The sequence below is a fragment of the Callorhinchus milii genome, unplaced genomic scaffold (assembly GCF_018977255.1).
Source record: "Callorhinchus milii isolate IMCB2004 unplaced genomic scaffold, IMCB_Cmil_1.0 Scaffold18, whole genome shotgun sequence".
Taxonomy (NCBI): Eukaryota; Metazoa; Chordata; class Chondrichthyes; order Chimaeriformes; family Callorhinchidae; genus Callorhinchus; species Callorhinchus milii.
The window spans coordinates 8,028,318-8,050,712 of record NW_024704759.1 but is presented as its reverse complement, the minus strand read 5'-3'; the positions used below and the strand labels follow the sequence as shown (position 1 = coordinate 8,050,712).

Sequence of the window (22,395 nt, the reverse complement as noted above, 5' to 3'; positions counted from 1 at the left end):
CACACTTTCTGAAGAAGCTAGAACTTATTGAATTGGGACATTGTGTCTGCAAATTAAAGAGGGAATTAGATAGCTATGCGGTGAAGAGTTTGATTAGGGGTTATGAGAGATAAGAGTGCTGCAGGATTATTTGTTATTTATTTAAATAGTTTCCTCTCCTGATGGCTACAAGGCTTTTCTCTGTCTGTACATTCCTACAATTGGGAGGGTTTACAAAGCTCATGATTTGGTTTGTCAAAAAGTGCCTCTAATGTGGATAAAGACTATCGATCGCTCTATCAGAACAGAATAGTCTTTAATGGTTTAAATAAATGGAATATTAGCTGTTTGGAGATTAGAAGACAGATCAGTCGGACTTTGGGGTGTGTTGTTCACTCAGCGAGCTACTGTAATAATGCAGATAGTGAGGAGCTAGAAAGAAGGACCAATGCAACAGTAAAAGCAGAAATTACAAGAAATTGTGTAAACAACTTGTAGGAGAGTTGCTAATACTGTATTTTGGGATTGGACAGATGGATTCCAATGCTGATGACAATCCCTGCATTTGCTCTGGCGTCTTATCGCATAATGGAAACGGCTCATAGCATTTCACAGGAATTTACTGTAAAGTATAGAAATTGTGTTCGTAAACAAACACGGCAAGAAATTTGCACACAGCAATGTCTCACTAAGAACCATGAATGACCAATTTTATGTGGAAGATCACAGGATAGAACACCAGAATTAACTCTCTACTCTTGTCGAATAGTATCATGGGATCTTTAACATCCATTTGGACCAGCGAGGATGAGTTTGGTTTTATCTCTCAACTGAAGGACGGCACCTCTGACAATGCAAGGCTGACCAGGACTGAATTGGAGTGTCAGCCTAGACCATGAGCTCAAAGTCCTCAGATGGGGCTGGAGAGCTCAGCCTTGTGCCTCAGAGGTGAGTGTGCAATTGACCAAGCCAGGCTGATACCTCAGTCTTTTCTAGTCCTGTAAAATCATTGCAGTAATACTTCTGAGATCAATGAACCATTGCTGATAACTCTTTGGTGATGTACATCGTAATGAGTTTTGTCGAATGTATTTCTATTTTTATGGCAGGGATGCAAATAGAATATATTCCACATATTGAAGAACCTATAGTCAGTGACAAGGACTCTAAGGTCAGGGATATCAAGGGTGAAGATCAGGGCATAGGTCACTCCAAATTTCCAGACAAGGTGGTTTTAAACCCAACTCAAAAAGTGCAGTACACTTCTATTTCCTACGTCTGTGAATCTTTCTCAATCAGATTGGAAGTTCAGTAGGATAATTTTATGCCCCATTCCAATTTTTATATGTTATGCCGCGTTTCGGCCATAAAATACACAGTTCAGTCAATTTACTTTATGCTGTATTCTGTGAAGCGCTTTTAGATGTCTCAACGACGTGATAAGCCGCTATATCAAATGGAAGGATTATATATATTAAGGGATGGGAAATTTAGAGTGTGAATGATTACCATGTGGAATGTAGGATTGACTGGGGGAAATTCTAGTCATTGCTACTGATACAAAAAAAGAGAGCTTTTTTGTCCCTCATGAGAGCATCAACAAATTCTAAATCATGCTTAGAAATTTAGAACAAATTCTAAACCATATTCAATGGTTATTCCAGCCTTGTGGTAACAATGTATTACAGGGAAGGGTCTGGGGGTAATATTCCTGTGGTTCTCAAAAAAAAACAACTCCAGAAATATGACCTATTTCACGTTTATTTCCGGCACAGACTTCGTTGATGTAGACAAAGATTCCTGCAAGCTGGAAAAAAAAGCTGGAAAAAAGAAGGCATCTTTCAGCACATTGTCAGAAATTTTAGAGATAGAATCAGACATTTGCTATCACTGCAAATATCTCTACACTATAAGAATGGGGGATTCAGTCAGGTTTCCAATATTTGCAATGCAGTAGCCAGAGAAACATATTGGTAGCCTGGGGTGTCATGAATTTCTAGACCTGCTTACATAAGATAGACGTGAAAGGCATCTGTATTTGAAATTAAAGCCACGTAAGGTTAGTGCACTAAACAGAACAAGGCAGAGTAATACTGTACTGTAAGTGAGAGAACTGCAGAACCCAGATAGAGCTATAAAAGGCTGAGTTTATGTTCTCTGAACGAGACCCATATTTCAATTGAGTGTTTTCGAATAAAACAGATGGACTATGACCCTCAACTTCTTGGGAAAGTTCAAAGCATTTTGAACACGTTTTTTCAAATTAGCAGCACTGAAAACACAACAAATCCATCACTCTGAAGACCATATTGCCATGGCAACTTATAAATTGATGCTGAATGCAGACTGATATTCAGCAATATTGAATCTTATAAAGGGAACATATGGAAAGGTAAAAGATTTCCATATTCACAGTGCTCTCTGGATAATATCTAAAACATCATACTGGTCAATTTCAATTAAGGTTACTACTTCACTACCAGAGTTCAACATTCACATGATTAACAAAAAAAAATCATATTAAATAAAGTGAGGAGCCAGAGTTGCACCATTTGGGGAAGAGAGTTTCAGGAATGTTTCAAAAAAGATGAAACAGATTAAAGGATTTACTCAGGTCGGCAGAGGTAATAACACAGCAATTTAGGTACAAAATGATTTTTTTTTCCAGGGAGAAGAGAATGTCAAAGTTGTGTAAGTTGTATTGAGTTAAAAGTCTTCAACCTCCCAATGCAACGTATTAACCTGGGCATGCTATCACACAATGGAAGAAACTGAACAGCATTTTAGGACCGAGCTACTTGCTATTTGGTACAAATCACCGTACGTGTACCTATATATAAGTACACTAGCCTGTCACTTATTCAAGAGGAAACCACAAGCTATCTTAGAAAGGTTTTCTCCATAACACCATATGTTCATTTGAAAAAAATCGTCAGGTCTTGTCATATTTCTTTTAATTATATTTCTAAGCCAGTATAATGCTACATTTAAAACAGCTCTCATCAGTATTTCCCAGAGCCATAATCCCATCACACAATCTGTAGATCCTTCAGGTAAACTTCTCGAGAGCAGATGTGTTATTGCTGTTATGAATATGAACTTGGAAGTCACTGGGAGATTAAAAAGGGAGATGCATTACTGATGTGCAGAGAATATAAAACCAACAGTAAGTCACCACTTACCTTTACAAGGCTAACATGTCATTCTGCATCTGCTTTACTTAAAACTCCCATGATTAGCAAAAGATGATTCATTTCATTTTCTCTTGGCAACACATAGCAACTCGGAAAACTCTGCCTTGGTTTCTAGCAAGTAAATCTTACTCTTGTTCCCTGTCCGCACACAGCCCATTGGAACTTGCTTATTTCGTAATTCAAGCATGCAGTTTCATTTGGCCTGTGGTTTTGTAAACTTATAATCATGACCTCTTTGTACTCTTCTCCTAATCTTCTTCACAGCTAGCACCTTTAGAATTTTAAAAACTTGATTCAAGTTTCCCCGCAATGTGTCCACTTACGCAAGGTAGTATCCCAGAGCACTTAACAAGCTACCCAAACTCATCAAAAATAGTAATAAAACTAAAATTACTTTTCATTGGTAGGGAAAAATTCATCAGAGGATTTTGGCACAAGAAGACACACCTGACGTACATTCCTACCTGCTGGTTCATCGAGTGGTGTCAGGGTCGTCATCAATGCCAAGGATGTATCTGCAGTTCTGCTTGATGTTGGAGGCAGATGTTTGCAGATACAAGATGCCAAAGGAGATTAGAGAGAAACAGCAGCTTGGCAATTAAGACACCCACTCCTCACATTCCTGTCATGAAGGATTTCAATCCCAAATGGCATACCGTTTTAATATGCCACTTGCAACAATCACATCAGACCATACGGTATTGATACTCTATATCCCAGGAGGTGGAAACAGGAAAGAGGGATAACGTGTGTGTGTGTGTGTGTGTGTGTGTTGTGTGTGGGGGGGAGGGGAAGATAAAGAGTGCAGAAACTTATTTGTTTTCTTTTTGGTAGAATGGTTAAATCTGATGGTTCTTTAAAACACAAGAGTATTTCAGCTTCATTTAAAAATGACTTACGCAGGGTTACATTGGTCGGGCTTAAATTATAATCAAATGCCTTGGAGATATATTCCAGTGCCTGATTAGCTTGGTAGAAATTTCACTGACTATCCTTTTAGAGTGAAGACCCATACCTTTGGTGTGGTGTGAATCCTCATTCATTGATAAATGAATCATAAAATGTGAACGTATGCATGTTCACATTTTATGGTTAAGTATGCTTAACCTTTATGGTTAAGTATGACATACAGCCATGATAAAACGCATCTACCATTCCTTCCTCAGCCTTTCCACTTAAGTTGTTCAAAAGCGCTTATGCTTTAGATCGCAGACTTGGTTTGAGATTGTACAAAATCCCTTCAGTGTAATTTTTTGGACCTCTGTAAACTGTTTAACAACATGGTTCAACAAGAGGAGTCATTATCATAAAGTGTGAGTAGTAGTTACGTTTACAAGAGTTCATTTTTCATTGACTCATTTTCTTCATTGGTTAATTGCCTGCATTAAATCCTATTGCTGATCAGGAATCTGCTAGTATCTCGTCTCAGTTGTGTGCTGGGAGGATGGCCCATGCAATCAGCCTGGCTCAGTTGGTATCACTCTCGCCTCTTGAGTCAGAAGATTACGTTACGAGTTGGGACTTGGAACTTGAAGTCTATGTTGACACTCCAATGCAGTATAGGAAGAGTGAAAGAAGCTTAGACATTTAAATGTGAAACTACAGTATTATACAATTGTTGCTTTCCAATCCCAATTACTGCTGAGAAACAGAATCTCTCCAAATCAGCCATCCTCCTCGGATAGCAGCAGGTATACATCTGCTATCCATGAACACGGTGGCTGAAAAACAAGGTTTTGATAACATTGGAAACAACAAACATTCTCTTTTACAATCGGAGGCACCCACTTGACATTTGGGAAGTTTCAAGTGGGTAGACAAGACACATTATTCCATAGTTTTATTCAGTTGCCCTATTCATATATCTTCACATTAAATAGAATTTCTTTTGATATTTCTTAAATAATTTGGTATCATGGTCCAAACATTCTGTGCGCACTTGCTTATTCAAACGTAAATGCAGATCAGGAATGGTGAGATTGTTCACAAGTTTAGCAGGATCTTGATTTAGTTCAGCAAAGGCAAGAAGCAGCAACGTATAGCATGAAATTCAAATGAATTATAATTCTCTATTGCTATGGACAAGGGTCTTCCTATTCTGTATGGTCACAGTTACGGTTTTATGGCTGCAGCAGGAATCATAATCCCATCTGCTCTTGTTGGCTGATGTCTAATGCTCATTGTGTAATCTTCTTAGTAATTGAACTTCAGCTGTTGCTACATAACAGGAAGCGTATTCTGTATATAAAACATTCACAGGCCAAATGCGGAGCTAGTGATCTGCGAAGTGGAAGCTGTGTGGAAATTTGGAAGCTCGTAAGAAGTACACACAAATCTGCTCAGTATTACACAAAGTTATCCATTTCTTTTTGGCATGGGAAAACAAAACATATTTGAGCTTTAAAATGTACATTTGGTACAGGACTACAAAGCAACATTTACATTCACAATGGAATAAGCACTTCACTGAAGTGCAGGTTGGAACTTCTGAATTAAAAATGGAGTTCACTTGCATGGGAAGTACAACTCTCTTAAGAAGTCGAGTTACTTCAGAACAAAATCATTTTTCTTAAAATAAAACAAAACAATGCAAGCCAAACATATCTGGTTAACCGCACTGGGAATTTGCAGGTTTCAATAAAACGCAGTAACTACATAAGGGGGAAAGAAGAGAGAAAAACGGAAATGTGGAACGTGATGTGCTAATTTATCACCTTTCTTAATTTCAGGAAAACAGTTGTGTTGAACCCCCCACTACCAGTGGAACATTCAAATGGAATGCCTTTTGCTTAAGCAAGCAAGGAATGGGAGCTGCCTTTAATCCGACGGGGATTTCACAATACTTCTATAGTAATAATAATCCTTGCATTTGATAGACGTCTCAAAGCGCTTCACAGAATATACTGTAAAATGAATTGACTGTATATTTTGTGGGTGAAATGCAGTAGCCAATTGCACACAGCAGTGTCCCACGAACAGTTATGGATTGAGTGATGAAATTATTCTTTTTTTTTAAAGGGGATTATTACCCTCGGAAAAGCGATCCGCCAATCGACTAATAACTGGGCTCCTATTTACTGCTAGGTAAACAGAGGCGTGTGGATTTGCCTAACGTTTCGGCCTGCCCAGGAATCGAACCAAGGTTCTCTCGTTTGTTAGGTGAGTGCTCTAACCACTAAACTACAGGACTCCACAATTTTTAACAGATCGATAAAGAACAGGTTTCAAGAATATGTATCAACCATGTTTTCTGTCCATGTGATAATTATCCCTGGTTATAATTACTATCATTGATAATTAGCACATCGTACACTTAATTTCCCTGTAGGTTTCTAAACCTTCCAATTTCTCTTCTGGTATATTTGTGATACTACCATATTAAAAAACATGTACTGTAACTGCGAATTCTGGCCCAGATAAACTCAACAGTAAAACAATGGTGAGATCAATTCTGAGACAGTCAGAAGGAAGGGCACAGATACTGAAAATGAACTATGAGAAAAAGAAAGGATTGGAAAATAGTCTTCTTTTAAAAAAACAAACAAATGTGATTTGATAGGACAACTGTATTACAAAAGTAAAAAATCCTCTGCTGTAAGAGTGGCAATTTAATTGAGCAAAGTGTTCTGCAACGCCATGAACACCACAGTTCTTGCTGAAGAGGAGGCTCACTTTTTAAATACATGATGCAGTGGATTCCAATTAACTTGCATTTCCCAGCTCAGTGAGATTCGAAAGGAATGGGCAGAGCCACCTCCAATTGTAAGTTTTTCATTGAGTTTCTTGAAACTTCTCCAGTGCAGTGTGTAACAGTTTCCGACAGCATTTGCTTTCAGAAATGTTCAAGCAGATCCAGAATTCTTTTCTGTTCAGCTTCTTTATACTCATCAGTCTTTCCATCTCCAATGTTTTCGGTGTATTCTGTAAAACAGATTTTAACAGAGTGAGGGGCAAGGCACTAACCATCCAGTTATTAACAGATCTAGCTACTATCCAGTGTTCAAATGTGCGGTGCGTGTTAAGAAATATAGCAGTAAATCAAATTGTTTTCAAATATATAATTATTAAACATTTACGAATGAATTTTTCAAAAATACCAACTCTGGTCATGAGATGAACAAAGCCTCAACATCAGTAGAACCAAACAGGAAAACATGTGAAGAGGCAATCACAATTGGAAATAGATTTACTTAAAAGCTTTTTTAAAAAAAGTCTTTGTTACAAGATACATTGCAATATTTTAATGCTGATTTTTGAAAATAATGAATATTGAAATATTCCTCAGAAATCATTGAATTGTTTTTCAATGCTTTTCTGTTAATGTAAACAACAGCTGAATAAATTAGCCTTAGAATTTATCATGAGGTAATTTGCGACACATCTGAAAAACATCAGCTAATGTATGATGGTAATTCCCAAGTTGATTTTCAAGTACACCAAGGCAGACACAAGTTCAAGGTTGTGAAAAGGAAGTGGAGGCCAGATTTCAGGAAGTAATTTACTTTACAGAAGGTTATTAATAGCTGGGCTGGGTTACCAGGAAGTGTAGCAGAGGCAAATAGATTGGACTCATTTAATAAGCAGTTTGATAATGAGTAATGAGAAGATCGTTAGTGGGGTTAGTATTCTCATATGACAAGATCAAATGGTGTTCATCTGAATCTCTTGTGATTAATAACCATATCAAAGATAATTTCAATTTCTGGTTGGTAATTAAATTGAGATGCTTTGACTCATATCAGTCTAAGTGTTGCCGTTTTTTCTTTCTGTACATTTCTGGGGCATTACATCAAGATTTTACATGAAAGCAGGATTTAAAACCTTAGTTTCCAAAGTATACAGATAGTTGGTTACGTTTTGTATTTTTTTTCCTATTTGCACTTGATGTGGGACCTTTATTAGTTATGTGGAGGAGGGGAAAAACACTCCTGATGGTTAACTAGGGACCTATGTTTTGTAATACTGAGGTGAACGCTTGGTACAACAGCCAGAACAATACTCACTTTCCTGACTTACAAAAAGGCCACTTGGCTAAAGTACTTGGCTGCTGCGATTTCTGAAACCATGCCCAAGCATGAGTCGTCTTTAGATTGGGAGTAAAGGAGAGCAAAATAGGAGAGAAAGAAAATGGTACTTCATGGAATTAATAACAAATATGCGTCAAATTAAATAACAAAATCCGATTTAGACCGAAACCTTTTCAAGTCTGTGTGTAATTAACATATTCTGATTGCGCAGACCTATTTTACAGGCATATTAATGAGCAACAATTAATGGAACTTCATGAAAAGCTGGATAGCAGAGAGGATGGGGAGGAAGGAAAGCAAGAAAGAAAGAAGGAAAGTAAGATACAATTCAGTGCCAAGAACTTTGGATGAAAATTTCTCCTCCCTCACTAATCGGCAAGTCAGCAATTAACGGATAGTTCCTAACTGTTTTTCAGCACAAAACTAAACATGTTACTATTCAAAGAGACATGAGGTTTGCCTGCTGTCCTGGACACCAATTCCCCAGAATAAAATTGGTTATTCATTTTGTAGTTGTTTGAGGGTTGTTGCTATGTGCAAACTGGCGGCCGGCTGGCTGTGCTTGCCTACAAATAGTCATTACACTTTACAGCAATTCCCTGTTAAATGTTTTATATTATAGGTATTATAATCAAATGCAATTAGTATTATGCTGATTGAGTAGTGCTCAAAGCTGCCCTGCCAATCGATTAACAACTGGGCTCACACTTCTGGGTAAACCGAGGCATGTGGAGTAAGGAAACTTGTCTCAGGTTTTGCGCTGCCCGAGAATCGAATCTGGGTCCTTTCACTTGCAAGGCGAGTGCTCTAACCACTACGCTACAGAACTCCAAAATATTCCAGTAAGACATTAAATAATAAATAAGCCTAGCTATTTAAACAAATCACATTAAATGCTTAACATGCTTTAAATTTTGACCTTAACTGAAAAGCTTCAGGAAGGAAGGTGGTTATAATTCTCACTCAAATGCCACTTCTTGATACCCACTGCTTAGTTTAGTCAGATTCAAGCAAGTCCTTCACAGAGATTTTTAACCTAGTGGAAGTGATGTTCAATCAGCAAGAGCAAACATTGAAACTTAAAATACATCATGGTAAAATGATAGTAGTTAATAAAATAAAACTTATGTTGGCATAACCAACCTCCTCTGAATTGACGTATTTAATCCCTTCCTTTGGGAATGGGGTGGGGGAAGAGGAAAACAAGACAGTCATTTGTGGCTAAAAAAAGTCAAAAGGTTTTCAGTTTGCAGAGCCGCAGCCATAGTGATGTTGCTGTTAAATTGACAGCTAGCAAGACAGGCATGAAGTCATCCGTTACTCAGCTTCACATGGAAGAAATCAACAAAGTAAGTTGATTATTCTAGTTGAATTGCCTTTACTTCAGTCAAACCCCAAGTTTTAAGAAGTTGAATTGTATTTTATCACTGAATTGTGTTCAAGCATGCTAACCCTCCCCAATCTATATCACTCCTTGTCTAGAGACAGTCCCCATGGCAGAGATGAGCTGACTACGGTACAGAAACTCACCGAAAATCAAAGTCAGCTGCACAGTAACTGTGATTTATCTCTTAAGGGAGATAGTGCCTATGGAACATATAATAATAATACTTGCATTTGATATAGCACCTTATCAGTTATTCAAGACATCTCAAAGCACTTCACTGAATAAACTGTAAAATGAATTGACTGTATAATTTGTGAGTGAAACGCGGCAGCCAATCACACACAGCAGTGTAACACAAAACAGTTGTGGTTTGAGTGACCAAATAATTTTTTCTAAAAAAAAATATTTTTGATGGGTGTATTACCCCCAGAAACACAACCCACCAATCGACTAACAACTAGGTTCCTAATTACTGCTAGGTAAACAGAGGCGTGTGGACTAAGGAAACTTGTCTATGCTTTCTCCCCGCCCAGCAATTGAACCCAGGTCCTCTTGTGAGGCGAGTGCTCTAACCAATACGCTACAGGCTTCCACATCTTCGAAGACCTATTTTACATCTATTGCAGGAAGTAAAGGTGGGAACGGTCAACGAATCAGACCCAAATAAATGAGAGCAGAGTAACCAAGATAGCAAGAACTGTACTACAAAGTCTGGTCTGTGTTAGAAATGGCTGTGTAACAGGACTGGAGATAAAGAGTCAATAATGATTGCTGTGACAATACAATCATATTTCTCGGCACGATAACTATAATGCTTCTAACATCACTGAATCTAGGCAGGAATCCCTACCACCAAACACCAGCAGCAATCTGAGATAAACTGACAGACGGGATAGATATTGTTGCAATTCAAGTCAAGTGATAGAACAGCAATTCGGTTGAAATGATTTCATTCAATCACAGAATGGGGTTATCCATCACTGTCCAGGGTAAGTGGTGCTAGCAAAATAAACTTAGCAAGAATTGAATCAAACCATCCTCCATCAGCATTTACTATATAAAACAGCAGGCAGGAGAGTATCTCAAACGAGAAAACACATCTTACGTCATCTTAATTTCTTGATGCATTCATTACTGTCTTGTAACACACAATAGGCTATCTCTTTTATATCCAATTAGGTATCCATTTGCAATGGTATTTAATGAGTAGATCTGTCAAGTGACACTATTTGATTGTGCTTATCAACTGAAATTCTGCATAGCATTAGTGGATCACATGATTGCACATCCTATGATTATAATAATAATCCTTACATTTGATATAGCGCCCATCACATCTTCGAGGCATCTCAAAGCACTTCACAGAATATACTGCAAAATGAATTGACTATATTTTGTGGGCGAAACACGGCAGGCAATTGCGCACAGCAGTGTCCCACAAATAGTCGTGGATTGGGTGACTAAATTATTAATTTTTTTTTTAACCTTTGAGGACAGGCAAGTTGAGGCACAGTTGGCTCTTCCACTCTGGTACATTCCTCTTTTTTAGACTGTATAATTTAGAATTTTCAGTAGCTCAAATGTAATGTGATTATAGTCAGGAGCGTAGATATAAATTAGAGGCACGAATTTAGGAAACGTAATGTAATTTAATATAAAAATGTTTCAACACAGGGTGTGCTTTGTGAATTTAAACAAGTGCATGATATATTGTAGGCTACAGCAGATTAAACTACATAAAAGCTTCAGACAATTATTACTCCATCAGGCTGGATGGAGTTGAATGGCCAACAACTTTTCCTTTGTTCCCTATTCAATTATTAATACCTAAACTGCTTGTGACTTGAGTACTGTTAGATTTCTTAAGGGAAATCTCCAGAACATAAAAAAGGTTATAATTCATAAATATTAAGTTACTTTTTAAGAACGAAAAGGAAGTTCTTCATTTTCCACTGAAGGTACAAAGGCATGCAATTTGGTGTCAGAGTTTACAACAGTCTCATACTCTGAAAGCTTTGATGGACCTTCTTAAAAAGGACTTGGTGATTCATGTCTAAATTATTTAAGCAATGTGCTGACTCGCATCACAGCAATGAGAGATGATCCAATAGAAAATTACATTTGTATAGCGCCTTTCACTTCGGGAGGATGTACCAAGGCGCTGATAGATGATAGATAATAGTGCTCAAAGCTGTCCAAATCGATATGAACCAGTTATACAATGTGAAGAAAACTAGCCACTCTATTGTTTGGGGATTTTGTACATCTAACTCATTCCTGCTAAGTCAGGAATGAGTTAAATTGTACATAAACCCCAAAACAATAGAATAATAAGCATTAGTACTAAGGAAAAAAATAATAATTCGGGATCAAACGCTAGGTGCCGAAATAAAGGAAGTCACTCAGCATCCGAAAGGAGGATAGGTTTTCTCATGCACATCCCTCAATAAGACAATTGAACAGTTTTTCATGAAGGGTCGTGCCCAGAATGACACCCTACTTTCCTCTTTTGGATGCTGACTGACCTGCTCTAGAGTTCCAGCAACTCTTTTTAGAAAACAAAATCAGATTTCTATATCAGCACTCATTTAAGATACATCAAACAGCTCTACAGAAATAAAAATAACAAAAGCGTTTCCCAACTCGTCCGAATAGCAGGTGGTGCAGATATTCAGCTTCAAAACTATCTGGAAAACTATCAAGCAAGCACCATTTTCAAAACTGTATTGTCTTTGGGCAAAATGGATCAAATATGAAAGCATTCTGGCAACGTGCTGAATATCTACAGTGTTTCACCTTCCCCCAGGTCTCTTTGGGGGCATTCTTGGTTCTGAGTCTGCAGCACACTGCACCTTTCTCTTTGATTTAATAGACTCTGAATTATCCTTGTTAACTCTCTGCTCCGTCCAGTGAAGACTTGGACTATTCTTCTCTGAGAATAACTCAAAAGACTGAAAACCAACATGTTCTGGTAGATAGGGAAAATCAAATATGAAACCATCACCGGTACAAAGATGTTGGCAGGAAATCTGACGCTTAGTGATATGAAATTATATTACTTCAAAATCCCTTGCTACCTAAATTATCAATTTGTATTAAAATTCAAACCCAGCATTTTGTAAATAGCAAATGGCACACGTCTACAATGCACTGAAACACGTCCTATTTAAGTGATTTCCTGATACATATTTTTTCCTGATACATAAGTCCCAATGTCTCTCTGCATTTGCCATGGATATTTGTTTTATGTATACACTGCTATTTGTTTTATGTATACATTCAATGCAAATTTTGGATAAACAAATTCAGCCAAGCGATCCTAGAATTTCACGATACAGAAAAGTGAAGTGCCGTACTCATCACTGACTCAGCTCGACCTGAAACGAGATGTGACATTTCCTTTGGCTCTAGCATCACTGCAATCATTCAACACTGCAAATCTTCCTAAAATCTATCAGAATAAGATGCAATTGTTTCTTCTGATAGAAAATGTAACTTTACTTTGAATCATGTGATTTCCCCAATAATGCAGCAACTGCACGTAAGAGGGCAGCCGGGCAACCTGCTCCAAGGCTTCTCTCAAATCCACCACAATAGGTCCATTTTTGTTAACACGCGGGCAATTGAAAGGAACACTCTGTAACGATAGTTGCAACCTCTGAAATGGAATTGAAAATGCCTGCAATGATGGTGATACAAAAGTACTTTTCCTTCCGGACTAAAGTAGTGGTGAAGAACTTGCATTGTCCTCTTCCCTCAGGGATGAGCACCCAATAATAACGATCTCAAAATTTAGATCCCTTGACTATATGCCACTTTTATTAGTTCATTTCAAAGAGCATGAACAAATCTTTACTTCGGCACATTTGAGACAATGTGTTCCGATTCACAGCTCCCACTTCCTGCTTGAGAGACACGATTAGACATGAGAGTTTGACAGGCCAACTGGTTAACAAGCTATTACTTTTTTATTGGCTGCAAAACTATAATGTCACGTCAACCCTGCGCCAATAAAAAAAATCATGTTTTTCTTAAACTAAAAAAACTGTTCTTAGCCTAAGAAAAAAAGTGCTGATTCCAAAGGAACTGTGCTGCTTTACCTTGTTGAGGGATACGAACATCCCTTTTTTCCCTTGGGCAAAACTGAAGTGCTTTAATGTACAACAATTAAAGTGATTCAATTCGGACTATTTACACTCACTTTTGTGGCAACATATACATATAATTTCGCCCACAAAATATGCAGTATATTCTACGAAGTGCTTTGAAACGCCTTTAAGACGTGAAATGTCAAAATGCAAGGATTATTATTACCAGCAAAGCTTTTACTTTTTGTACGCACATTTGGTAAGGTTTTAGAAAGTTTTGATCAGTGTTACTACTAATTTCCTGAACAAGTTAGATGTGCCATTCACTTTTTTTCTTTTCACCCCCTTTAGCTTCCTCCAAGGCCTTGACCAATGTCTGCTCATCCAGCCAGTTTGGTGGAGGAGGGACTTACTCACTGCCACCATCAATACTGTCCCACATTTGGCCAACAAGAACATATATCAAGACAGTCATTGAACATATTCAAGACTGAGATCGATAGATTTTTAAAAACTAAAGGGATTAAGGGATATGTGAATAGGGCGGGTAAATGGAAGTAGGTTAGAAGATCAGCCATGATCTTATTACATGGCGAGGCAGGCTCGAAGGGCCGAATGGCCTACTCCTGCTCCTATTTCTTACGTTCTTATGTAAGATAGTCAGTTCTGAGAGCAGGACACTGTTCAGTCATTTCGCTCATCAAATCTTTGCATTCTATTAGTTCATGACAGCTCCTGTCTAACCCCTTTCCTCAATTTCTTTTCCATATACCTTAACACTCTGACTTAAACCCCTCAATTGATTCTGCATCTATAGCCAACTATTCCACATTCTTACCACAATTTGTGCGAAGAAATATTTTTTCTCACCACAATTTGTGCGAAGAAATATTTTCTGGAGCCACTTTTAACCAGCTCAACTCTGATTTGAATTTCTGTCCCCTAGTGCGATTAGATTCTTAAACTGTGACATGGGTTAGGCTGTCACACCACAAATAACTATCTGCATGGCAGCATCTGAGAAACTTTCTTAACAATTTATTCCCCCGCACTGTCACTGTTTTTCCATTCATTGCAGCCATCCTGGCAATGCAGCACAACCCCCCTTCAGTGTGGAACAGCACTGGTTCTAAATTTGTCTTCAATCATACAGATGCTGGGATGTCATTAACTCCCAGGTGGCAAGTGGGACAAGTCAAACAAGCCAGATTTCCCACTCAAGAGAGAATGAAAGAGCATTTCCTCATTTGCCTGGTTGAGATCACAAACAATTTACTGCTACTAAGCAATGTAGAGTCAAATGATTTACCCCGTTTACAGTGGCAAAAAGATCAGCTTCAAGCAGGAATCCCACTCAAGCCTGTCCAGTATCTATTTCTAAATCCAAATATTCCTCAGTATACTGTAGCTATATGAAAAGCAGCTCTCACTAGAGTACTAATTTGAACACACAGCAGTAAAAACAGCTGGCAGGCAACTTACAACACGAATAAATATTCCAGATACCATCACTGCTTTTCTCAAACCAATGTTTGTATCCCCTTTCGTACATATTAGAAATTTGCAACATTTATTCCTGTGTCCCAGTTAAGGCACTGGAGGCCAGAAATTCCTCTAAGACCGTGCAGAATTTTGAAAAATCTAATTAAATCTTAATTATGAAGCTGCTTTTCCGAAGCTCTTAGAAAGAATGGATTTCCAAACTAAGACCCAATTTAAGAATATTAAAAAATTCTGTAGGATCTTAACATTTTTCAGACAATGGCATTATGGCCAAGAGATATCAAAAGCCTTAGATATCAACCTAAGTGAGGTAATCAACATCCCACATCTAACACAATTGAGAGAGATGTGCTCTCTACTGCTTGTATGCCAGACTATATAAATTGGCTGGTGGGGGTGTTTGCAATAGGAATCATTTTGCTAAATAATAGTTTATTGGTTAACTCGGTGGAAAACCCTTAATGAATTGCACATGGATTACAATGTCCTTCACAGGCCTGTTTAAACAGTTATTTCCAGCGATGACATTCAGAAATCCTTGGCTTGTTATAGATGCAGTTTCTAGTGCTGATACAGGCCTGCTCCTTGGAGAGCAGTGCTCATACTGAAATGAACCACTTCTGTACTCGAATGAGAACTGAGTGGGGTCTGCTTTACAGCTGATTTCAACACATTTGTCATGGGAGTATGCTTCACACATAGCTGGGGGACGTAATAAAACAAACACGAACTTATTAGGCTGCGAATATGCAGTTAATGAACCCACAATCTATTATTCTTCAGCTGCATCTCCACCATTATGTAGTTCCCTCGGGCCCAAAGACTGTCACAGTCACGGGAAAATTAGCACAAACGTGGGTAATATAAAACCACAAGCAACTATTTGCATGCAATAATAATAAGAATATTCCAGTAAATAAGCTTATGGAGCTGAATAAGGTCCCAGCGTGGGCTGTTTGTATATGATTTTTTGCTGTGTTTGAAAAACTTTGTCTTCCATGAAAGACAATGTTATGTGAGGAGGAGGCAGTCATTTCTGCTGATATAACTGAAGATTAAAACACTTTTTAGAATTGCTCCTGTGATGAATAAACAATTTACAACAAAGATGGACTGGAATACAGAACTCTTCTTTCATGTTGTTGCAGCTATATAACCCCTCCCATAACCTAACGGGAAGGGATTCCAAGAAATCACATGGGGGAAAAGAGGGATATTCATTTTCCAAAGCTTCTCACTTCAAGTTAGTGTGTTGTATTGGGCTTGTTGCTTAGTTACAAACACAATTGCATCATGACTGCAGCAGTAATGTAAAAAGCACTTTGGTAGAAAGTAATCACACAATGAGTTAAAGCAGGGTGGTTCAACTGGGCAGCCCCAGCCACCCCAGCCCCATTTCATCTGGCTCACCTGCTCCCTCCATGACCCATAAATGTTATGTTTCCGGATGGGAAACACAAAATATTGCTTATGCGGCCTGCAGATGTTTCTCAAATAGAGCATCCGGCCCTCAGCAACCAAAAGGTTGGACCAATCTGACTTAAAAGAATTGCCTCCAGTAGAATCACTTTTTTTTCCACAAAAAAAAGGCTTGATAATAGGCTACAGGGGATGTACCAGACAAGTTCTCATCTTTCAGAAAGAAAATGGTTTAATTAAAAAGCAACATATACAAATTAGCTCATTTTGTTTAATAAATAATTCTGAACCACAGGTTCTACTTTTTTTTACAAATGAGAAGGATCAGTGATCAGTAATGTCATAGTGTTTTCTGATTGCTGATTGGTATAATTTCACAAATGAATAAAAACTTAAGTCTTCTGAACAGTAATCATTTACATTTATATCATGTTGGGAGGATCTCTCAAAGTGCTTCACACAGCTGGCTGGAAGCCTGATCGGTGGGGGGGGGGTGGGGGGGGAGGAGGGAGTCTAATAGTTCAGTCGAAAATATGTCTCAAGGTGGGTTTTGAAGATGGGAAGGGAAGGCGCAAGGTGGAGGGACACCAAACACAAATACATTTGCTTGACTGCATACAATCTACATTACCTGGCCACAAAATGCATGCAGACTGGCTTGCACAAATGAATTTGTAACCACTAATTCATTCATTCTCAATGGGGGAAGTTTTACCAATTTATAATACTTCACTGTTTCTAAATTGCTGTACATAACTAAGGGTGGGTGTGGGGGGGGAGGTCTTAACACTACCCCAATGCACACTCTGGGGTCCCCAAGCTTTGGATCTCGCCAACGTACGGCTAATATCTCCGTTATTAGGTAATCACGATTCGTTCCTCCAGGGAATGTGCATTCCATTCCAAAGACGGGAATTTCCATCTGTGGGTATCAAGCACATCCTCAATCTGATTTGAATACTCTTAAGTGTGGTGTTGGGTGTCCTCATGTATCAGGTGCCCAGCTGGTCCCCCAAAATTAAACAGAATAGAACAGAACAATAGGAAGTCAGAAGACTGAGTTAGTGCAAATCTAGAATCAACCGCAATTTACATGCATAAAGCACAGGGTGCTGTTGCTCCTTTGCTGGAACAGAACACTTACATATTAGTGCTATGCTGATACAACTTGGAACTGAACGTGTCAGAGTCGATGAATAAAATGGCAGCTATAACACTTACCTCTCATGATGTGTCTGACCACTTTGGTGGAACCACCTCGCATATTCAAGATCTGGTGCACACGCTGCCTAATCTAGAAACAAACACATTAACAGTCTCAGTATCACAAACATCATACTGGCATAAAAACTAGAATTTTCTTGTAATTGGCTCAAGCACATCCCAGGTGAGTTCCTACCTATGGAGCCACATTTTTTTACGCTTGTTTTTTTTCCTCCTCCCCACAGAATGCCATATAGACGTGCCAACCTTCTGCATATCAAGGTAGTTAAAATTTAAATATGGAGAAGTGCCAAGCTTTTGCTGAAACCTATATACGTATTGATGCCAGCGAGGGATTAAATTAGCAGCTCTGCAGAGCATCACAGACATGACAATACTACAGATAAGCCTATAAAAAGGAACACATTTTCCTTTTATTACCAGCAGTAAAAGTATACAAAAAAAAGTTAATTTAGTGCAACACTTTTTTTTAAATAAAAAGCTTTCAATAAAGGCAATGTTTGGGGAATTATTTGTGTAGATGGAGTTATATTGTATTAATATGGTTATTCCTGACACACAAGAACCTTGTAATATATATTAGTTTATTGCAGCTTTTTGATTTAGAAATTAATAACTTGAGAAACTTGCAGACTGACGCAGTATTTACACAATGGTCTCCCATCCTGCAGTACAGATTTATACTTCCTGCTTTTTAAAGAAACCCTCAATATTGATTTTGAAATTTTGGTCATGCACACCTCAGGGTATATACAGAATGCCAAAACCAGAAGTTACTGTTTTAATGTTATTAATGAGACATTGCACTTCCAACTTTAAACACGTAAAGACGCAAGTCCTTTGAAAGTTCTTTAGCCATCCCAGAGTTTTCAAATGACTATGAGTGGCGCAGAGCCCGATTTCAATTTTTATCTACTGCATTATGTATTAATGCAATAGACAAGTCAAGCTGTTCCTAAACTACCTGCTCCAGGTTATTTCAACAGTGAATTTCCACTGCCGACCCAACCCACATTTAAACTGCACGTTTTGGGGGGTAAATTGTGCAATATAATTGCAGCAGAAAGCAGAAACCAAAATGGACTTGCATGCGCTCAAACAAAATATCCAGAGTGTGGAAGACCCGATTTTCAAATGATTCTCCTCTCCACACACTATGATTACTGAGCTGAAGAAAGGAAGTCCCAAAGGAAACTTTATGCATTATTTTTCAATAAGTGTACAGTGCTTAATTCTACTACACAAGTTTGTTTCCCTGTGTTTTTGAGCATTATTCACCTTTCTCCACTAATGGAGTACATAATCTAGAATACTTGACAATTTATTATTAGAATTAAGAAGCAATCTTATGCTCCTTTACTCTAATTCTGAGACAGAACACACAGAACCGTTGGAACTTCAGATTCACCTTCATCTACCAGTCAACAAAATCTCCCACGTTTTAAATCTGGGTTTCAACAGAGTAAATTTAGAGCTGCTATAGAAACTCTTTATTAATTCAAAAGGTTTGCTCAGAACACTGGCAGCAAAGCTATACACATCACTTTTCTTGCCTGTGGATTCCCTGATAGAGTGTGTTGCCACCTGGAACGCTGTATGATTTGTATTCAAAAGTTTAAAGACAGAGGAGTTAATCACATAATAAACCATGACTATAGGTGATCTCGGTGTTGCCTGTCGGACTACAGTACATTTCACAAGATGATTCTTTGAGCAAGCAGAAAGGCTGAAGTCATGAAATGCTGGCCCTTGTTTGCTACCGCCGGCTACAATCCGTTAACACCACCTAATATCTAAATAAACAAATGATGAGAACCAATATCACAAGATCAACGTCTAGACAGAAAGAAGCAAGAAATTTTGTATCCAAAGATAACATACTAAATAAGAACCATTACACTTTTTTGTCACTGGTCATTTCCACGACAAAGCACAATTACATTTTCCAAACTTTATTTGCTCGGCAATCAAGGAATTATTCACAAGCAACTTGGATAGTTCTTGAAGTTGACTTACCTTAGGGAGGCAGCAATAGAATCAGCTGCTTTTCCATAGAGAAAAGAAAAACTAGACTATGTGAAAAAATAGACTATACATTCTTCTCCTTCATTTCTGGAGAGATTGTTTTATTTGTTCTAATGGCAACGTTCCCTAAAAGAAGCATTTAGGTTCCCAAGCTTGGACAAACTGCCCAGGAAATCTTGCATTGTAATTAATGCAAATTGTAAGGTTCGTGGACTGGTTTTATTTTACAAGGACAATATTAAATTCAGGCCAGGAACTTGTGACACAATGTTGTAAACCGACAATACTGTGGCTGTGATTAATGTTGACATATGGTACGAACACTATGGAGAGTATGGGAAAGCAAAATCTTAGGAGCATCCTTTGAGTGAATGAGCTCCAACATCGCTCAAAGTTAGGAAATCCAACAAACCTCCCAACTAATGCAAGATTCAATGTTATCCTTGACCAGAATGCTGTTTCAAATCGCTACCCCATGAGCATATAATACCTTGTTCATTCAATAAGGGGGAAAAATATTTTAATTATAGGATCTATTCTGCTGATTTCCAACAAGAGACTATTAAGTTCAGTTAAAGTTGTTAAACTATATTTCTACTTAATTCCTACATAATTCACATATAAAAGAATCATCGCAATCTATTTTCTTTGCAGATAATCTCAAGTTTCTTTTAGACTCTCTAATAAAATCCTGGCCTCATAAATCTACCCAGGGAGAGAACTGCCTTAACGTTATAGAAACAATTCTTAATTACCTGAGGGATATTTGCATTGCAAATCTCAACCATAATGTAGCAAACCAGCTGAAGGACAAAGAGACCAGCATCCAAGCGCCTCAGATAAAATTCATCTTCCATGTCATCATCAATTATTTCCCCTTGACGGACCATGTCCTGAAAAAAAGGTTATTTTTGTGGTTACAAACTTTTGATAGTGTATTAAATAACAAAAACAAGAAATTACTTTGTGCTAGTTTTACTTCATGAATATGTCCTTCCCCCTATGCTCTCAAATAGTCCAACCACCTCAAAATGATGAAAACATGAAGAAGGTAAAGAGAAAGGGTTGGTTTTCTTCTCTACCAAAGTGTACTTAAAAACTGACCGATATTCACTGCAGTTGATTGCAGCACTGTCGACGGCTGTGCCCTAAACAGTCTCACGTTTCCAGGTCAAGTCACATTGGAAGAGATCACAAAACTAGGCATTAACTTCTAGGAGAGTGCACCTCTCAGTAGATCTTAAAAAAGATACTGGAACTTGCCCAAGAACTTTAATACATAGTCTGGTTTCTGATGCATCAATTTTCTCAGCTCTATTCATTGCTATTATCTAATCTTTTTTTGTAGGGATTGTCAGATAGTATTCGCTTATTACAACAAGATTACATTTGTATGGCGCCTTTCACGTATTATGATATTTTAGGAGACCTGAGCACCTTGAGATTATACCTTGCAACTGAGCCTCTAACATCCATTATTCTAGTCTGTGGATCATACTTTTCTATAATTGAAATCAACTTAAATTAATAGTCATGACAAGAGCTCAAATGCTACTTTGAGGTGGAAACCTCACTTTGAGAACAAATGCATTGGCATCAGAGCACTTCCCCGCCACCTTAAAGATTAGTGCTCAAATATATTAGCAACCTCTTCGCGAAGGCACTGACTTTTCAAGAGTTTGCCATTCCGTAAAAGACAACCAACAAGACAAGTAAATTCAATAAGAAGTACCAATTCACAGTTACAATCCTGCAGGTGAAGAGATCTTAATACTTTGAAGGAAATTCTCTGAGAAATGCTTTCAGTATAAACTACGCCACCAAGTATTTTTCTTAAAAAGGAGTATATTTGTAAGATGGTAGGATGAATTGTCAAATTGTTAATCCTTGTCCCATCATCTTAAGCCTCCAGTGTATTTAGTCACTCCAATGTTTAATGGCCAGAGCACTTTTAACTTGAAGCACCATGGTCACCAATGTGGAAGCAGGTCTTCCACAGAATTTCAGAAGCAATGTAAAGGCACTCGAGCTAAGAAACTAATGCTTGTTGAGTTCTCATCCAGTTTTGTACTCATCTTTCCCTATTTAGCCAGCCCATACTGGTAAAATTATAGTATTAAAATTACTCACACCATATTAATGAATGGAAGTCTTTTTGTTGTAGACAATGCTAGATGAAGCTATACTGTGGAGAGGATCCAAAATACTGAGTCTCTCAGGGAGGGAAAGTACGTCATTGAATTGAAGATTTTAAAAACTATATATACATAGAGAGTACTTGGTACTTGAACTATTCCCCCAAGCTTTCCTTCTCCTTCAAGGCATTTTGCATTCAGACAATAAGGCAATGATTTTTCATTGCTACAGCTCCCTTCTTACACTGTGCAAGGAATCAATAACTATACTGCATGCACACACATTATTTGAACAGCTCAATTTACAGTTATTATCTGATAAGTGGCAGGACTGAGTTGGCAGCAATGCATTTTAGTGCTGAATTATCGACTGTGATATGACCTTCTCCTCACAGCTCTGCATTTTCACTTTTA

The 22,395-nt window shown here is 38.0% G+C and overlaps 1 protein-coding gene across 1 annotated transcript in view; it reads right to left on the bottom strand.

Annotated features, from left to right (window-relative positions):
* Positions 1 to 6,727: 6,727 nt before the first annotated feature.
* ctnnbl1 (catenin, beta like 1) overlaps positions 6,728 to 22,395 on the bottom strand; it is a 61,011-nt gene continuing 45,343 nt past the window's right edge. Inside the window, exons 14-16 of the mRNA NM_001292644.1 lie at positions 20,602 to 20,739; positions 17,819 to 17,891; positions 6,728 to 7,094 (exon numbers count right to left, since the gene is read on the bottom strand). Of these exons, the coding sequence (NP_001279573.1) occupies positions 7,006 to 7,094; positions 17,819 to 17,891; positions 20,602 to 20,739 (300 nt within the window). The 3' untranslated portion in view covers positions 6,728 to 7,005. The remainder of the gene's footprint in view (positions 7,095 to 17,818; positions 17,892 to 20,601; positions 20,740 to 22,395) is intronic.